This window comes from Rhamphochromis sp. 'chilingali', assembly GCF_963969265.1.
Source record: "Rhamphochromis sp. 'chilingali' genome assembly, chromosome: 16".
NCBI classification, from domain to species: Eukaryota; Metazoa; Chordata; class Actinopteri; order Cichliformes; family Cichlidae; genus Rhamphochromis; species Rhamphochromis sp. 'chilingali'.
Window position 1 is genome coordinate 878237 of NC_137943.1, and position 17585 is coordinate 895821.

At 40.7% G+C, this 17585-nt stretch overlaps 1 protein-coding gene and 1 pseudogene across 3 annotated transcripts in view; one reads left to right on the forward strand and one right to left on the reverse strand.

The window, feature by feature from the left end:
* Positions 1 to 12265, reverse strand: part of LOC308413020 — a 219212-nt pseudogene extending 206947 nt beyond the window's left edge. Inside the window, exon 1 of the transcript in view lies at positions 12086 to 12265. The product of the transcript in view is annotated as an uncharacterized misc_RNA (transcript). The remainder of the gene's footprint in view (positions 1 to 12085) is intronic.
* The window catches only part of LOC308383416 (cadherin-6-like), a 72504-nt gene continuing 64131 nt past the window's right edge, over positions 9213 to 17585 (forward strand). For both annotated transcript variants that reach the window (XM_080861342.1, XM_080861343.1), the window contains exons 1-2: positions 9213 to 9315; positions 16128 to 16467. In XM_080861342.1, coding sequence (XP_080717468.1) covers positions 16246 to 16467 — 222 coding nt within the window. In that variant the 5' untranslated portion in view covers positions 9213 to 9315; positions 16128 to 16245. The remainder of the gene's footprint in view (positions 9316 to 16127; positions 16468 to 17585) is intronic.

The following is a 17585-nucleotide window of genomic DNA, read 5'->3' on the forward strand; positions in this document are numbered from 1 at the left end:
TGATTCTCGCTTCGGGTGCGAGAGGTCCCGGGTTCAAATCCCGGACGAACCCCCTTATAATCACAAGCTCTTAGCTTCATGGAATTCTTTGGTAAGACACATTCCTTCTGGGGCATTGTAAATGTGTTGTGTGCCAAACCTTTCAATGTGATCTGTGACACCAATTTGTCTTTCTAAAATAACTTTTTTGATTTTGTGAAAGAGTCACTCTCATGACTCATTGAGTGATGCCATTGACTGCACAGTCCCTGCCACGCAATCTGTATATGTCACATTTTGAGATTGCCTTGGAAACCTTACTGGGCAGGTACTAAAAAAATACCTGTAACCAGGTACTATCACCTAATGGAAACTCTAAAGATCGAGCTGAGTCAAGTTAAGCCAAGCTAGGTAGGTGCAAGTGGAAAAGGGCTATTAGAGATCACAAAGTCTGATCGAAATTGAGGCCATTCAATTTCGGTGTAAAGACGTTAAACTACATATGTGAAGGTCTCATAATGGTTTCACCTCAAACCTCTGCTGATAATTACCCACGCCTTTTTTCCACCCTTGGCTCATGTGATGTGTTTCATAGTTGGTCAACGACCCTGGTAAAGACAACCCCCTCTGGGGTTTAAATACCTGGTACTCTCCAACATTTAGTTTTAGATCTAACGAAGGTTCTCAGAGGAGAGGTGAAAGGTCTTCAAGGCACTTAGAGAATTCCAGCTGCTTTCTTTCAAAGCTCATCAGACTACCATGACGTGGATGACTGGGAACCCTTTTTTCTCATTCACTGTGTGCAGTCCCTCTGGAGTCATCCCTGTTGGAGCTTGTCAGTAGCAAAGTCCTGAAGGTACAAAAATGAATACTGAAGAGAGCTTAACACCATTCCTGCTTGAATTTGAAGGCCGATATAAGTCTATCCTTTCAGAGTTGCAGACTTGAACGCAGGCCTCCTGTGGCTCGTTGGTCTAGGCGTATGATTCTCTCTTCGGGTGCGAGAGGTCCCGGGTTCAAATCCCGGACGAGCCCCCTTAAAATCACAGGCTCTTAGCTTCATGGAATTCTTTGGTAAGACACATTCCTTCTGGGGCATTGTAAATGTGTCGTGTACCAAACCGTTCAATGTGATCTGTTACACCAATTTCTCTTTCTAAAATAACGTTTTTGATTTTGTGAAGGAGTCACTCTCATGACTCATTGAGTGATGCCATTGATTGCACAGTCCCTCCCACGCAATCTGTATATGTCACATTTTGAGATTGCCTTGGAAACCTTACTGGGCAGGTACTAAAAACATACCTGGGACCTTCCACCATTTAGATTTAGAACCAACAAAGGTTCTCAGATGAGAGGTGAAATGTGTTATACTGGGCATACACAGTGCAATTTTTTGGCTCCTTTCGAGCCGATTTTTCAGTCTTGCGACCGTTTTGGTGATCGGCCCCAGTTTCGCCTTCATCGTGTGTCGTGCATCATGTAGTATACCTGGGGCAACGAGAAGCGATTAATCCCCCGCGTTTTTTTTCACACAGCTGAATAAATGTGACACAGAAAACTGATTAAACAGAACTGTGAGATGGTTGAGAAATTACAACAGTGTTCTGTTATATCTGAAGGTTAGACCGTCCAATTTTCACAGCCGTTTACTTCACGTTTCTGTGCCTACCTGATCTTCTAAGGACCTGGCCCAGATAGACTGCGAAGTCCGGGTCTTCAGGATGATGCAGCCATGTTAAACCACAGTAAATAGCGATAGCATACATGTGGTGTGTGTGTGGTTGTCTGCCTCTTATAACTCCAGTGATTTTCCTGCATTTGAAATCCTGTGTGATCTTGTGAATTTACTGAATCCAGCAACTAACCACTCTTTCTAGATTGTATCAAATCATCTCAATAAAAACAAATACAGTTGATGAATTTCATAGAGATCCTACATGATTTAATTACCTTCACCATAGAAACATGAAATTATTTTTTTCAAATTACAAAGTAGACTTTTGTAAATGTGACAACCACCCAATTTCCTTTTTTGAGTGTACAGTTGTGAGTCAAAGCAGCCACATGAGTCATTTTAAGTATTAACAGTATGCAAATTGAGTTATCACTGAGTGTCATGAGCTGATTTGCTGCTATTGTTTGACCCAAACATGCCACAATCTGAGGAAACGCACATTTAACAGCCGCTTCTTTCCACACGGTGAATGTTAAATAAGCTGATTCTTATACTCTACCTGAGCACTCAGAGCGCCACATTCATCCATTCACAAGCGCATATTCTAACATACACATGCATTCATAGTCCGATGTATAGATCAGAGAGTTACTTGGGGTTGATAACGTTCCCAATGATGTTTGGCATGCAGACTGGAGCAGCCAGGGCGAAACCACTGACCTCCCGATGTAGATAGGACCTGCTCCACCATTGTTGTTGTTATCATTATTATCGCTACACAGTTGTTTTAGACAAACAGCTACAAGATAAAGTTTGAACTCTTAATGATGGATATGTTGACTTGCAGTTGAACTTGGTGTTGCCCAAGTAATCCCATCCAACACACACAGCAGTGAGAGGGCGAGCCAATGAACAAACAGGACAGAGGGTGAACATTTGCTGATTTTAAGGAACTCTAACCTTTTGGTTTGTTTCTTCTTCTCCACTTATTCTTTTGCTCAATTTATTTCAGTCATGTAAACAATGGTTGAAATAAAAGAAGGTCATTTCAGAAAAAGAAAAAAGAAATACCATGCAGAATGAGGATATTAATGCTATCATCCATACTGTTGTCGTCTTTCAGCTGAGAATCACATGGACACAATGCCAAACCACTGTTTTCTGATTCAGTCAGATTACTTTGGTTAGGTGATGTATGACCTTGGTCTCAGTATGATTTCCTTTAACACAATTACCTGTTGGTGCTATTTACTTGGTGCTTAGAGGGGGGACCGAAAAAATGACCTAATTCCAGTGCACATGATGCTTCTTTGTACAAACACAGTGCATGCTGAGGAAGGATGAGTAACAGGGTGTTGTTATAAAGACAGACAGGATGTGACCTGCAGGAAGAGGAAGTGGTCAAGGTGACTGGGGATAGAGGCTCATCCAGATGTTTCTGAGCTGATAGGAGAGCTTCATTATGATACAAATAAGCAGTCGCGCAACTGCCAGTAACTGTACAAGTGTAAATACATCTAACAACAAATTAGACCAAATAGCTGAGGTGGGATTTGTACTGGCTGCTGAGTGTCTTAGAGATCATTTCACTATCCTGGAAGTCACTACTTCTAAGAAATACTATGGCATATTATTTAGTTCTGGTATGAGGAATATTTTTTAAATATTTTCATTTGTTTAGTTCTAATGCAAATCCAATGCTTTTGGCCAACTGCTTTTTTGTTTGTTTTCTGCGCTCAAGGCTTACATTACTTTAAATACTTTTAGCAATACTTCACTCCTGCTAATACATTAATACTTAAAGCACCAAGCCTCACTGAATTGGTGTAACCTTGTGTCAACAGAGAAAGTTGTATATGATAATATAGCATAATTACAGGAAAAGATTAGAGTTGGTTATGAGAGGGGAACTTACATAAGATGTTTCATAAGCTATGGGTATAAAAATCAAATGAATGCTCAGGTGCATGGACAGTGTTGAGTCTTTGGTTAGATTTAGAATGATTCATATGTTGTCTCTGTGACCAGAAGAATCTGTTTGTAATATATCTGACTCCAGCTATAAAATGTTTACTGGCTCCTTTATTGTTTTGATGTTTTCTGCATTGTGTCTTAATTGTACCTTCTATATCACAAAGCTTAAAAACAGAGTTAGGAAAAGCAGTCAGCCAATTGTCTTTCAGGTGCTGTTAGTGTGGTAACTTTGGCCACACGTCTGTCTCTCTGTGTCTGTTGTCTGTCATGCTGCAGATGTCTATATGAGTACACATAATACAGCTAGTAATAATAATAATAAGAAAAGTAGCATTGTTATTATGATTATGATTATTATTATTATTATTATTATTATGATTATTATTATTATTATTATTATTATTATTATTATTATTATTATTATTATTATTGATAGTAAAAATCACAAATTTTTTCTACTTAGTTAAGGAAATGTTTGTTTACTTTTTTCTACTATGTAAACATGGTTACACAGCACAATCACATTGCTTTGTGTTGAGTTTTAGGAGCTTAATAAAAAGGCATTACTCTGAAAATGGCCAGGCCCAAGGACTGGACTGAAAATGAGTTAAAAAGCATCAAACATCCAAGGAAGATTTTGGAAAACCTTTAGAGAGCCAGTAGAACTATTGTCCAAGACTGCTTTACAAGAATACAAGAAAGTCCGGTTCAAGTCTAAGGGCTGTCTCAAAACCTTTGCACAGTACTGTACACAGTCCAAAATAAGGCTGAATGATAAGTTTCAAGTTTATCAGCATGGGAACCACCAATCCAGGGGCACCAACAAAGGCCTGTCAACTAGCACAGCCCTACAAATTCCAGTGCCTTAAGAAACTCAGGGTAGATTTCATCCACCTCAGGGCCCCTGAGAAGTTGCTTAACCACCTTAGTGACCTTGGCATGGTGATGGGCGACTCATCCTCCTTATCCTCCACAGAGGACTTGTCCATGGGATTGAGGAAGTCCTCGAAAAATTCCTCCTGGCAATAGCTCCCCCACCCACACTGGACTGAACAGCAAGTGGATCCCTTCTCAGATGAAATAATGTAAGATGCTTTATATCCTGAGTCTGAAGATACAGACACAAAGTTAAAATTTGGGGTACAGGTCAAACACAATGACTACAGATCACTACTGTTCACCCATGTGTTTAAATAAAAGGAAGAGGGTTTCTGTTATGTTTCAGTTAGTACATCGAAACATGCAGCTTCATCTGATTCTGCCCAATTTGCCAGTTTAATAGGTGAGACCAATTTCTCAGAGTCAGTTTAAAATAGGAATTTTTTAACCTTAGATATATATTTCTAAGTGCATCACTGATATCATAATGGATACTTGACTTGCTCGCTTTATTTCAGAGACAGAGACGATAAAAATGAACACATTTCCATGTCTTACTTTATGGACCAACAACAAACATTTCTGTATTCAGTAATCAATGCAAATTATTAGTTTATGAACAGAACCAAACTGGACAAAGAGAAGAGCTGAGGAGGACCTGCTGCAACATCTCCATGACAGCTGATATTCACAGCTACATGACTCACATGACATGATTACAATCATACGCACAGTTTGTCAGAACACCACAAAAAGGACAGGGCAAGCTGTACTTTACTAGACAGTATAGTTTTAACAATCAACACTTTAACTTTTATAGACTGATGCATTGTATGGTTTTAATTCCATTTTTCCATCGTATTCTGCCCATCATCGGGGGGCTGGAGCGAAGCAGAGTACGCGCTAGCCAGCTCACCAGTCTGTTGCAGGACTAACACAGAGAGACAGACCATTCACATAATTTAGACTCACTAGTGAACCTAACCCTACTAACTGCCTTTGTCCCACAGTCCAAAGACATGCAGTACCCAGAGAGAGCCCACGCAGACACTAAAAGCACATGCAAACTTTACAGAGAAAGGCCCCGACCAGATGGTGGAGTCGAATTCAGGAGGTAGTTGTTAGCAGTGCGCCGCCATGGGTATAAAAACAAAATTTAAACAATTAAAACAGCCATGACTAAATTGACTCTAGCTAAGCCTGTCGGGTAAATAACAAGATTAAATGCGAAACAGTTAAACTGAAATAGAACTCCAGTTTTAGACCTACAGTTTTACAGCTGAGCCACAGCGTCTCCACTGCCTACATGAGCTGTGGCCTGAGCTGCCAGTCATTTCACAACATCCTGCTCAGTCTTGACAATCACTCTGTTCAGTCCACAGCACCAACTCTTTAAGAATCCTAATTTAGTGACAGAGTCCAAGATGAGTTCTTTACAGCAGCATCAGTCAAAAAGTTTTGACTGCCATTTCACTGTGAACTTTAATGATGAAAGAAAGACTCTACAAACTGCAGCTTCTCCTTTATATAGTAACAAAAATCTGCATTGTATATTGTCTTTGATAACTTGCTGGCCACATATTCATTGTTAATGCAATCAGGCATGCCCTTAACCTTCAAATCGCCTACAAATAACATGGTAGCTGCTAGCTGGTGCTGACAAACAGGTTGGGAGTGGGAGGGATACTTCCTGTTTCTCATGAAAATGTGAAAAAATGTGAACCCTTGGGAGGAAGAGAAGACCAGACATATGGACACATTTTACGTGCTTTTACCGGGGAAAGTTACGCCACACGGTTTACAAACTTTTACAGTCATAAGATTATCGCAGACTAACCGTAAAGTCGATTCAGCTGACTAAAATATAGTCGAGTAAAACTAAAATAATGCCTAAATTATGACAAAAACTAAATGATCTTTAGTCAAAAGCTGAGGCTGAAACTAAATCAGAATGTGCTGTCCACTGGCACCTATTGTCTCAATGATTACTCCACATCTGTTTAGCTGTTATCTGTATCCATTTGGGGCAAGCACAAGGCTCTCTTTAAGGTGTGTGTGTCGTTTTTCCAACTACTACTACTGCTGCAATGAAGTATCAGGGTTTTTAATACAAGGTAAATGAGCAGGCAGATTCACAATAAATTCAAATGCTAAATTTATAAACTGGAAAAGATGCTTCAGTCTTAATCAAATTATTTTCTGCACCCTTTTCCAAATTCTAACAGTTGTGCCACATCGTTTGCTGCACTGCTCCTACAGAGCCAGTTTTACTTACTAAGGAGGGTGAATACAACAGAAAATAGCAATCCATGCATACTAAAGGGTTCTTAAATCTCAGTTTAGTTTTTAAGAAGATTTACTGAGACTACACCATCATGCTGTGGAAAATGAAAATGAAACCCAAATGAAAAGTTAATTTTCTTTCTTTATCCTTGTTTAGTCAGGACTCCAGATTTTCATTTTGACTTGGCAGGGCGCTGTAAACAGCCAGAGGCAGTCAGTGAGAGTGGTGTGACTGATTTAAGGGGGATCTAAGCCTGAGAGAATCCTTAAATTAGAGAAACAACAGGACTTTGGTGTAAAACGTTTGTGCCCGGTGAAAAGTCTCAAGAACATGGGACGTGATTATTTTTAAAGCTTTTTAAAATCTAAGTAAGAACATGGTTTGAAGATAAACTTCATAAATTGTGTTTCTCAGGCCTGAAGTGGTTGTTTTGGTTGTCAGTTACTATATGGACCAACGGATATGGAAGAGTTCCTTACTTTGTTCCTCATTAGTTTACAACTCATAGACGTTTTTCACGTGGTGAGTCTGAAAGCACAACACTGTCGTGCCTCTTGATTTTGGTAGCAAAAAAAAAAGTGGGGCTGAAAGATAAAAGCTGAAACAAAAAAACAAACACTGGGATTTTCTGATACATTTTATTAATGCTAGTTTTAATGTTGTCCCATTTACAGACTGGTCTGTTACAGGGCTTCTGTGGAACCTTCTGTAGAATTTGTATATTTTGCATCCCGCTCTTAGCATCATTCTATCCGTCTGTCTATGTTTCTCCTTATCTGGGGCCAAGTCACAAATAAGGAGAAAGGCCCAGACCCCATTCTCCCAAACTACCTCCTGAAATGTATTTGGAGGAACAAACTCCTCCTTGTGGGGCAGCAGCTTGTTGGCTGCCTCCTGACGAAGCCAACAAAAGCACTTCTGAGATTCTCAGAGTACAGATGAGATTCTGAGGGCACCAGTTTGCCACCTAAATACGATATGCCTCAAAATTCTGGCCCTGAAAACTATGAACAGAATTTATTAATAAGGACAGCCCTGGCATAGAACAACACCCACCAAGAATGAGTCCAACTTCTTGCTGAGCAAAGCAGAGCAAACTCCCATAGAGCCTCAAATATTCCTTATATTCCTGACGGGGCCAGGTACAGCACCGTGGAAAACGAGTGGCTAGCCATCCAGATGTCAGACTCCCTTAGCTATTACCTCCTGGGCCTCCCCTTCACCCTCTGTTCGGACCACGCTCTGCTGCAGTGGCTCCATTGCATGAAGGATGCCAACGCCCGGATCACACCGTGGTATTTGGCTTTACAGCCTTTTAAGTTCCGAGTGGTCCATGGGCTGGGGGTGCAGACGGTTGTGGATGACTTCCTCTCTCCTCCTCTCTGACACCTTTATTACTATATGCAGTATTGTCTGCTTTTTATACTTATTGGGCTACTTGCTTATTATAGGCTTAAATATATATAGGCTGTACAGTACATAAGATTAAAATTTACATTTTTTATGTCACTGAAATGTTTTATTATTTGAGTTAAAGCCAAAGAGAAGGTTGCAGATAATGTTTACATGAAACGTGTGTATACTTACTGCATCTGGTTTATTTAAGCAGGCATCATATGTTGAAATCTTCAGACTAATGTAGATTATGCATTTCTAATTTATTATTTTTTTGTAATTTTACCAATTTTGTTAATTACCACAGTCATACCTTTTAACTTAATTCTTGTAGATGTGATATAATTATAAAAACATTCATGCCATTTTCCCCATTCAACGTCTATAATTACACAAAATATCCATTAACTAATGAAAAAACCCAATTACAGAAACTTATTTTACTGTCATTTTTGTGTCATTTTACACCCAGTGTATCAATTTTATGTATGTACAGCATAAAACTACAAGTTAAGTTTTATCTTTTAAATAAAAATAGCTGTAAAATTATGTTAATCTTGCAACCATAATTTTTAGTCTTTTTTGTATAAAAATAAATACATTTTCCATAAAAATGTGAAAATCATGTTTATTCACAGGTACCATTTTTTTTTCGCAATTTTTTAATTACTTTTTATTTTACTTAGAAAAATTCTGTACATTTATATGAGATATTCTCTTAAATTACAGTTGTTGTTTTTACAGAGTAGATTTGGGGCCCAATAACATCTTTTAAACCAGCAGACGTATCACAGCTCAGTAATTCTCAGTAATGCCGTCCTTCAGGCTGTGAGTCTTCTTATTAACACAGATTTGACAGATTTGTTGTAACAATGCGGTAAACCGGGCCGTGAAATTACGGCTGGATGAAATGGTTTTCTGCTGCTTGGTTAACTCATGTTCATGTGCACGTGAGCGTACACACGCGGGACTGCAATGACCAATCAGCAGATATTGTAAACCCTCAGTTTGCTGAGCTGATGAGTGGGGTTGGTAGAGCCTCCACGCAGAGAGACGCTGCACACGCGGGGAACAGCACTCCGTTTCCGTTACAGTCACTGTCCTTCTGAACGCTCCGCACACAGCGGTAAGTGCCACCGGGTCTTTTTTACAACAGGTTGAGACAACACGGAAAGCTGAGGTGTTCGTGTCTATTTGAACACTTTGAGTTTGGTGTTTTTTCCACAGCAGGCTGAGCGTGGACCCTTTACAAGCTGGCAGAAGATGCGTGATTTAATTTGGGCTTTAGCCGCGAGCAGCAGGCACGCGCGCGCTCCGTTTGGCTGTTTGGTAACAGTGACGATAAATTCTGACCGTAAACATCAGCTTTTATTTCGTCTGTTTGAATAAACACCAACAAAACGCGTTTGTTTCATATATTCTCCGCTTTATTCCTGTGGACTCTGTGTCCACGCTAGACCACAGATTTCATATCTAATGTAAAAAACCTTTAAAAAAATAATCTTGAATTGTTAGACTAATAGGATTAAACAGGTGTGGGTCACAGACCAGCGCAGTGGTAAACCCGACAGGTACAGTGAAATAAAAGAAGATGCTTCTGACATTGTTCTTTACGGTTCTGGAAGTTTGTTTAAGAATTGGTTTTCTGCTTCTTCATCTATAAGATGTTATTATCTATGTTAATGTGTGCTGAACTTTATGTTTAGTGACTGTGAACTTAGAAGTATAATATGTATATTATATATTATACCATATATAATCTCTGAAAGACACTACAACGTTAATGATGTAGCGTTAGTCGTTGTTTTGGTCATTGTGGTTTCTCAGGGCAGAAACTCCTACACAGACTGTAGCAGAGTCTCTATCACTACTTCCTCTGATAAAGTTCGGATCTAATTACAGTAGTTGGATTATCCCGCTCACTGAATACAATATTATTCCTTTGCTAATTTGCTGTGGATGTTTGTGTTACTAACCTCTCAGATGCATCCATCAGAGCACGAATGAGTGTGGACGTTATATCAAAAGCACTTGGAAAAAGAAAGTGCTTGTTTAATTGGGTGAATGAGGCAAGTTGTATAGATTAGAAAAGCACTATATAAGATCCAGTCCATCAGCGTTTGGACAGAAGACAATGCTAAATGTGCGTGTTTTCTCAGACTGAACATGTTGCCAGGTTTGGGTCACACAGTGGTATTTAATGATCGAGTAGATCAAAAATCATCTTGATCAGCCCTTTTCGATATAGAGCGCGTGTTTCTATGCTCCCTTTTCAAGCTGATTCATTGACTCAGCGTCTTCAGTGTATTCAGTGTGAATGTGTTTGTTGTACAAGACCTCGAGAACAGTTGGCTCCAGAGAACTCTGGAACAGCAGCTTCTAACACACTGCAGAGAGCATTCAGAACAGTTTTACTCTGACAGGTTTTCAGCTGCATCTGTCAGGACGAGAGCTGGTAAACTGTTGTTTGAAGACAACATCAGCTTTCTTCTTGGCTTGCTTGACAGCTCCTCCAATTACAGCTCTCTGGGTGTAGTATGCTGCGTTTGCAAATACTGCTGCTCATCAAAGCCAGATTAGAGAGAATAAAAAAGGATGCTGCTCTCTGTCCTTTACGGATGTGAAAATAGGATTTGAATCAGGTACAGCTCCTCAATGAAATTCTGTGTTGTACTGTCATTTTGCACAACCTCCTGAATATAACAGCAGAATACCACAACCGTTTTGTAACAAGAAAAGCTTGTCCTCTTGACCTCTGGTTTGGCATCTTGGGGAGATGTGAGCAAGCTGTTCAGCCTACCTCTGTCATATCATGTGGTAATAATGTTAGCAACAGTTCACCGGGAAGAGCCTTGAATAAACCTTCAACGATAAAAAAAAAACAGGTTTCACTTCAGCTCTTTCTATGTTATAACCTTGCTCTTCTCTGCAGCTGGCACAAGCAAGAGTGGCCCACGGACTGGTTGTACCTCATACTTTCTACATTGCCTTGCAACATAGCTATCTACACCATAAATCCCACGTTGGTACCGGGAGAGACTTGAAATTTATGATTTTCAGGGTTTTTATCGTTAACTCGGTTTCCCTGGGTCTTTTCCCATGTTGTAGTTGTGCGTCTTATTTTGAAAGAAATATTTATGCGTTACCATAGCGACCAGAGGGCATTAAGGGGCAGAGAGGAGGATGTTACTGTCAATGTTGTTGGTGCATTTCAGGAGGACGCTGCTAATAAAATTACACAATTACACAGTGAATTTATTATTATATTTACAAAATACCACAGTTTTTGTCTCATTCGTATCATTTTATTTTGTTGTGTTTATCCGCCACACCTTAAAGGCTGGTCCGTGAAAATATTGTCTGACATTACACCGATCTGTGGCACAAAAAAGGATGGAGACCGCTGATTTATCTGATAACCGTAACTATAGCCCTAACTATATGCTTTAGCAAAAAGGAACGTTTGAAGCCTAATCTTGAAAGTAGAGATAGTGTCTGTCTCCTGAATCCAAACTGGAAGCTGGTTCCACAGAAGAGGGGCCTGAAAACTGGGGCAGTGACCTCCAGTACTGGGTGAGTGGCTCCAGCAGATCCCAGGAACAACATCTGAGATATCTCTCCAGAAGAGTGCAGACCTAGGAACAATACTGCCAGAACCCTCAGGACCCGAGCTTGAAGGAGCCCTCCCCCCACCCAAAAAACACCCTGCATGGTTCCATGAGGATTGGAATTCTGGGAGTTCTTCTCTAGTTTCCTCATAACCGTACCTAGTTCTGATGTTTAAACTGAATGGATGGATTAACTCATAGAAAAAAGTTCCCCTTAAAAATCTGTCAATCAAGAGTCTAAATTCAAGGTGCATATATGGTTTATTCATACTTCATACTCTCAAGGACAGTTGTGTGTGTGTGTGTGTGTGTGTGTGTGTGTGTGTGTGTGTGTGTGTGTGTGTGTGTGTGTGTGTGTGTGTGTGTGTGTGTGTGTGTGTGTGTGTGTGTGTGTGTGTGTGTGTGTGTGTGTGTGTGTGTGTGTGTGTGTGACCCACGTTGACGTTTGATTTGTATGGACTTTGTCATTTAAAGGTTTGACTAATATCTCGATGAAGTCTCTGTAGCGGACACTTTTCCAATAAGCTCTTCACCTACCACTGTGTAAGTGAGAGAAGATTCAGTGTGTAGGGCCGTTCACGTGGCTTTGCTGGCTGTACTGCGACCTGTCCTTCCTTGTGTGTGTGTGTGTGTGTGTGGGGGGGGGGGTTACTCTATAAATTCGTACTGTATGTTTGTGTTGTGCTCTGTGCGTTTATTATATTTTCTCCCCCATCCCTTTCCCCCCCTGCCTGTCAGCTCAGACTTAGTCATGCAACATATATAATGTTATAACTGAAATAACACAAATGGAAATGAATAAATAAACAGGTAAAAGAAACACACGAAGAAGAGGAGCCTGCAAAGAATTTATAGACTCATCCTGGAGAAGCAAACAGTCATAATTCTGATTGCAAAAGCTTCCAGACAGGACAGAGAAGATCCTGTAATGTACTGCAGGTGTTACTGCAGGTCTTTTGTTGTACTAGTAATATATGCTGCCAGTTATCATCTGTAGAAAGAATTAAGAAAAAATTGTTATTGGGGGGTAACAAAAAAATTCCCGTTGGTGCTTGTCTAATTAAAAACCAAAGTGTTTATTTGAAGTCTGCTTTTAGGAGGATGTTGGCTGCTTGTTTCTGCAGTATGTGAGTAATAGTGGGCAGGAAGGCTCCACTAGCTTCTCCTCTTGTAATCTGAATGCAATTTCTTTATTATTTGTCTCCTTTTATAGCACTCACTTTCTGCACTGGCATTTGTGTATTTAAGCCCTGTGACATGATGTTTCTCCAGCACTAACCTGTCTGTTTCAAAGCTCCTCTGGATGAAAGAGGAAGCACATTCCAGTGTAACTGTTACTTTGATCATCACACACAGTTAAGCTGCTATTCACTAACAGTTACTTTAATCACTTAGATGCAGGCTTCTTCATCATCTCTTGATTTGGAATATCCAGATTGAGATGAGATTATGTGTGGTAAGCTGTGAATTTGTAACTTTTCTCTTTTAGTCAAGAAGCAATGAAGATATTAGAAGAAGAATAAAGTCATAGATGGTTGTTGGTTAGTTTGACTTCGATGTTTGCACATGCGCCGTACCCCTCGGTGACTGGTACACACTCCTACATACACTAGAATAGTTAGACAATGGGCAAATCCATTTGAGCGGTAAAACCTGAGAGCTCCAGGTTTCTTCACTGTGTAATAATGGCTGATGTCCAGTCAGAATCAATGAGTCTGTGTGTGTTCTCCACCAGGCTCAATTCAGGCTTATTCATATAGTAGCAACCTAATAGGACAAATGGAGGCTGCATTAGGCAGAGGACGTCAGAGAGAGGGCAACAGTGACCAGGACATTTAAAAGTTAATGACTTAATGCTGAATTTGTTCAGTTCAGCGGTGTCGTCTCAAAGCATTTTCAGTGTGCAGGAAAGGAAAACATTTTTACCTGACACGACTCTGTTCAACTGTATCAACACTGAGTTATTACAATAGCTGATAACTAGTCTTGCTTGTCAGGGCTGCACTCTAGTGCTGAACACAAGAACTGATGTGGTTACATTATCATCCAAATTAAGCTCTGCAAGGCCAACGCACAACACCAGTGATTCATGGATTAGTCCGATGACGATCGGTCTGATGGGGCCTGATAAATGATAAAAGCACGTTTCCTTTCAGTGGACTATTTGCTGTGTAAGCGTTCCTTCTAGATCCTTCAACGTGATCGTCATGGTCCTGAGTCTGAGGACTCGGTGTTTTGTGTTTCTTTATATTCTTCTATATTCTTGTTTATTCTGCCTGTGTTCCCTCTGTCTGTCCATGGTGTCACTGTGTCTGCTCGTGAGTCTGCCTGCCAAGTTCAGTGTCCGTTCTGGTTCTCTGTGTCTGTTAGTTTCCTGTTTTATTCTGAAAGTTCATGTCTCATGTCAATGTGTTCAGTTTTACCTTTCTCCTGTCTTGTTAGCCTAATTTCTCCCAGCTGTGTCTCCCTCCTGTTGCCCATTCCCTGATTACTCCCCTGTGTATTTAAGCCCTGTGTTTTCCTGTGCTCCCTGTTGCGTCGTACCCGCAACTTGCTGTGTGTTCATGATTTCCAGTCCTCCTGCACCTCAGTTTAGAGTTTTGTTTGCTTTTGTGAGTTTTATTTTGTGTTGAAGTTTTGTTCCAGCAATAAAGCTGCATTTTCAGTTGAAACCTCGTTTCCTAAGAGTCCTGCATTTTGGGTCCACCACTCCTGCCTGCCTGCCACACAGCCAACCATGACAATGAGTGCGCATGGCTTTATCAAATCAGTTTTTAAGTGTACAAAATACTACAGCCCTATCAAAAGTGAAGTAAAATATACTATTTATATTAAAACATATGAGTGTGCATATTCAGTATGTTTTTCAGCATCAGGCCAACAGTTGCAGATTACTTACATAGATCCACATCAGTGTGTTTGCTGTGCATACGAGCAGGTCTGTGTCTGCTGCAGTCTTTTCATGCTCCGGGGAAAGAATGGACTTATTATGTAACCAAAAACTTGGTCGTTTGAACAGGAGTTTGTCTTTTTGGACCATTCACTTTGTTTTCAAACATTTAGATCAGGTATCAAAACGACTCAGATTTGGGGGAAAAACATGGGATTAAAATATTTCACTAAGAATTCCTTCCACCTCGTGACATCCTCAGGTGAAGTCAGCAGCACTCCACACACACTATACACAGTGTGGGTAGAGCACCACCTTCCCCTATTAAGTTGCTTGACACTTTACCAGAATCCCTTCGAGGCGGTTTGAAAGGGGTTTTCCATGGCTTCTCCAAACTCCTCCCACACCCGAGTTTCTAATTCAGTCGCTGGCCAAGACACATTCTGCTTGGCCTGCCCGTACCTATTGGCTGCTTCCAAAATCCCACGGGCTAAGCCCAAGAGGACTCCTCCTTCAGCCTGATGGCTCCTTGTAACCACGGTACCTGCCGTGGTGGTGACCCCACCACCAACAAACCACCTTTCTTTACCTGGAGAGGGCACTTTACCCTTAACTGACCAAGAACCTCGGCGGCTTCGCACTCTGCTGCTGATCACCCCAGTGCAAGCTCGACGTTATTGTAGTTTTGGTAGCTTCATCAGACATGATGAGTTGATTTTGGCTGTACAAATAATGAACAGAGTTGGTGAAATAGGAAAACCTTGGTGAAGTCCCACACCTACCAACAATGATTTTGACGGTTGTACAAGGAGCAGTGAGCTAAATATCCCACACTCCCAAAGCAAACCGAATGCTGTAAAATTCAGTTAAATGGGCTGATTTTTGATTGATTCATTTCAATTTCAAATAGTTAAAGTGCTGTGCAAAGGTCTTGAGCCACCTCTCAGGTCAAATGTAAGGATAGGTTATAAGGCTTTTTGTCAATTTAAACCAATAATTAGACCTGAGCATCCTGTTTACAGACAGAAGTTATTTTCAGATGAAGCACTAATTTCACACTTAGTGTTGTCACTGCACAGATCACCTGCTGGAAGTGAAAGCTTGGAAAGAAAAACACAATATGTGACTAAGAACTGTGTTTTTGCCATAACTAAGGCTTATGGGTGTACAGGCATTGAGCAGAGTACCGTGTGACCTCAGCATTTTCCCTGCGTAGTGAATGAGAGTGCAGTGCATGCTGGAATAACAGGAACTCTGCTTTCACGCCTATGTTTGAAAATGTTAGCTGCAGACAGCGTTTGTTTCTGTTGTTTCTGCTCGTGTAACAAAATCCTGCACTCCCACATCGGGCCGTAAAGTGCCAAGAAGTTGATGAACTGCCCTCAGGATGAATGTTATTAAATGCAGAATTGACATTTGTTTGTATTTACTTATTTACAGATCCTTTCCACTGTCAGTCAAAACTGGAAGGACTATGACAGATAGACCCATCTGCCAGTTTGGAGTGAGCCAGCTGGGAAGATAGAACATTTGTGACTTCTACATCTCCATCACAAAGATGAGGAATATTATCCTGGGCATTGTTTGTCTCTGTATTTGCCTGACCCTTGATGATGCACTGGCTTTAAATGGACGGAGGACACACATAGCAGATGGAGAGGGAATAGAAGCAGCCATCAGAGGAGAGAAGTTGCTGAAACGAGTGAGGCGAGGCTGGATGTGGAACCAGTTTTTCCTGCAGGAGGAGTATACAGGCTCTGACTACCAGTATATTGGCAAGGTAAGATCTGTGCTTCCGTTAAGGTACACTCAGGATGACATATTCCCAAATTAAATGAAATTCTCTTAATTAGCAGAAAGCATAATGATTTACCACAGCTGATCACAGTGCAGTATCAGGGATACTGTACCAACTGTGTTGTTTCTTATTGTTGTTCTGGGTTCTCAATAATGACACTGTTACTTGAAGAGAAGGTATTTTATCGAACTGTAGTTCACATGTGTCACCTCGCCTCTGTCAGTGCGTCTTCCTTTTTTAAAACAATAACATTAAATAACATAGCTACTTTCACAAACCTAAACAGTCTCTTGTTTTTCTTACTTGTTAAACCAGGATTTGTCAATTTAATGTTAACAGCACAACTAGTTTTCAACAATCATGGTCAGTTCAACACTAGTAACCAAACATAGTGAAACTTACATAGATACTATGACATCATCTTCCAAACAGCATGCCAACACATTACATCTGGTCGATCATAGGTGGCTTCACTTGTCTTACAGATCTTCTCAGTGTTTGTTCTTGTGTATGCATAGGTGTTTCAGGTGATAGTGTCTCATGTGTGTGTTGGGGTTGTTCAGCAGCCTCCAACCTCTGCTCCACTACTACTGGTCCCTTAAGAAGATCTCGGCGATTTCTTCTCAGCATAGCTCCATCTTCTGTCTGAATGATGTATGATCGTGGTTGATCTTCCTTTAGAACTGTCGCTTTCTGTGCCATGTGTTGGATTTGTCTTTGAGTCTCACTTGATCCCCAGCATGCAGTTCAGGTAAGTTCTTAGTTCCTCTGTTATAATAGAACTTCTGCTTTGCTTTCTGTTGCTCCTTGAACTTCTTCACGCTGTTTCCCTCCTTTGTTTTAAGCAGATTATCCTGAATGGGCAGGTTTGATCTCAGGCGTCGTCCCATAAGAAGCTGTGCTGGTGACATACCACACTCAAGTGGCGTTGTGTTGTATACTAGCAGGCTTTTGTCTGTGAACACTTCACTTGACACACCGTGTCGTGCAAATACGGCTTTCATCGAAGTGATTACAGCCTCTGCTGTTGTCGTTTGCAGTCTACATACTTGTGGATACAAAGAGTAGCAGTCTGTGACCACAATATAGTCCTTTCCTCC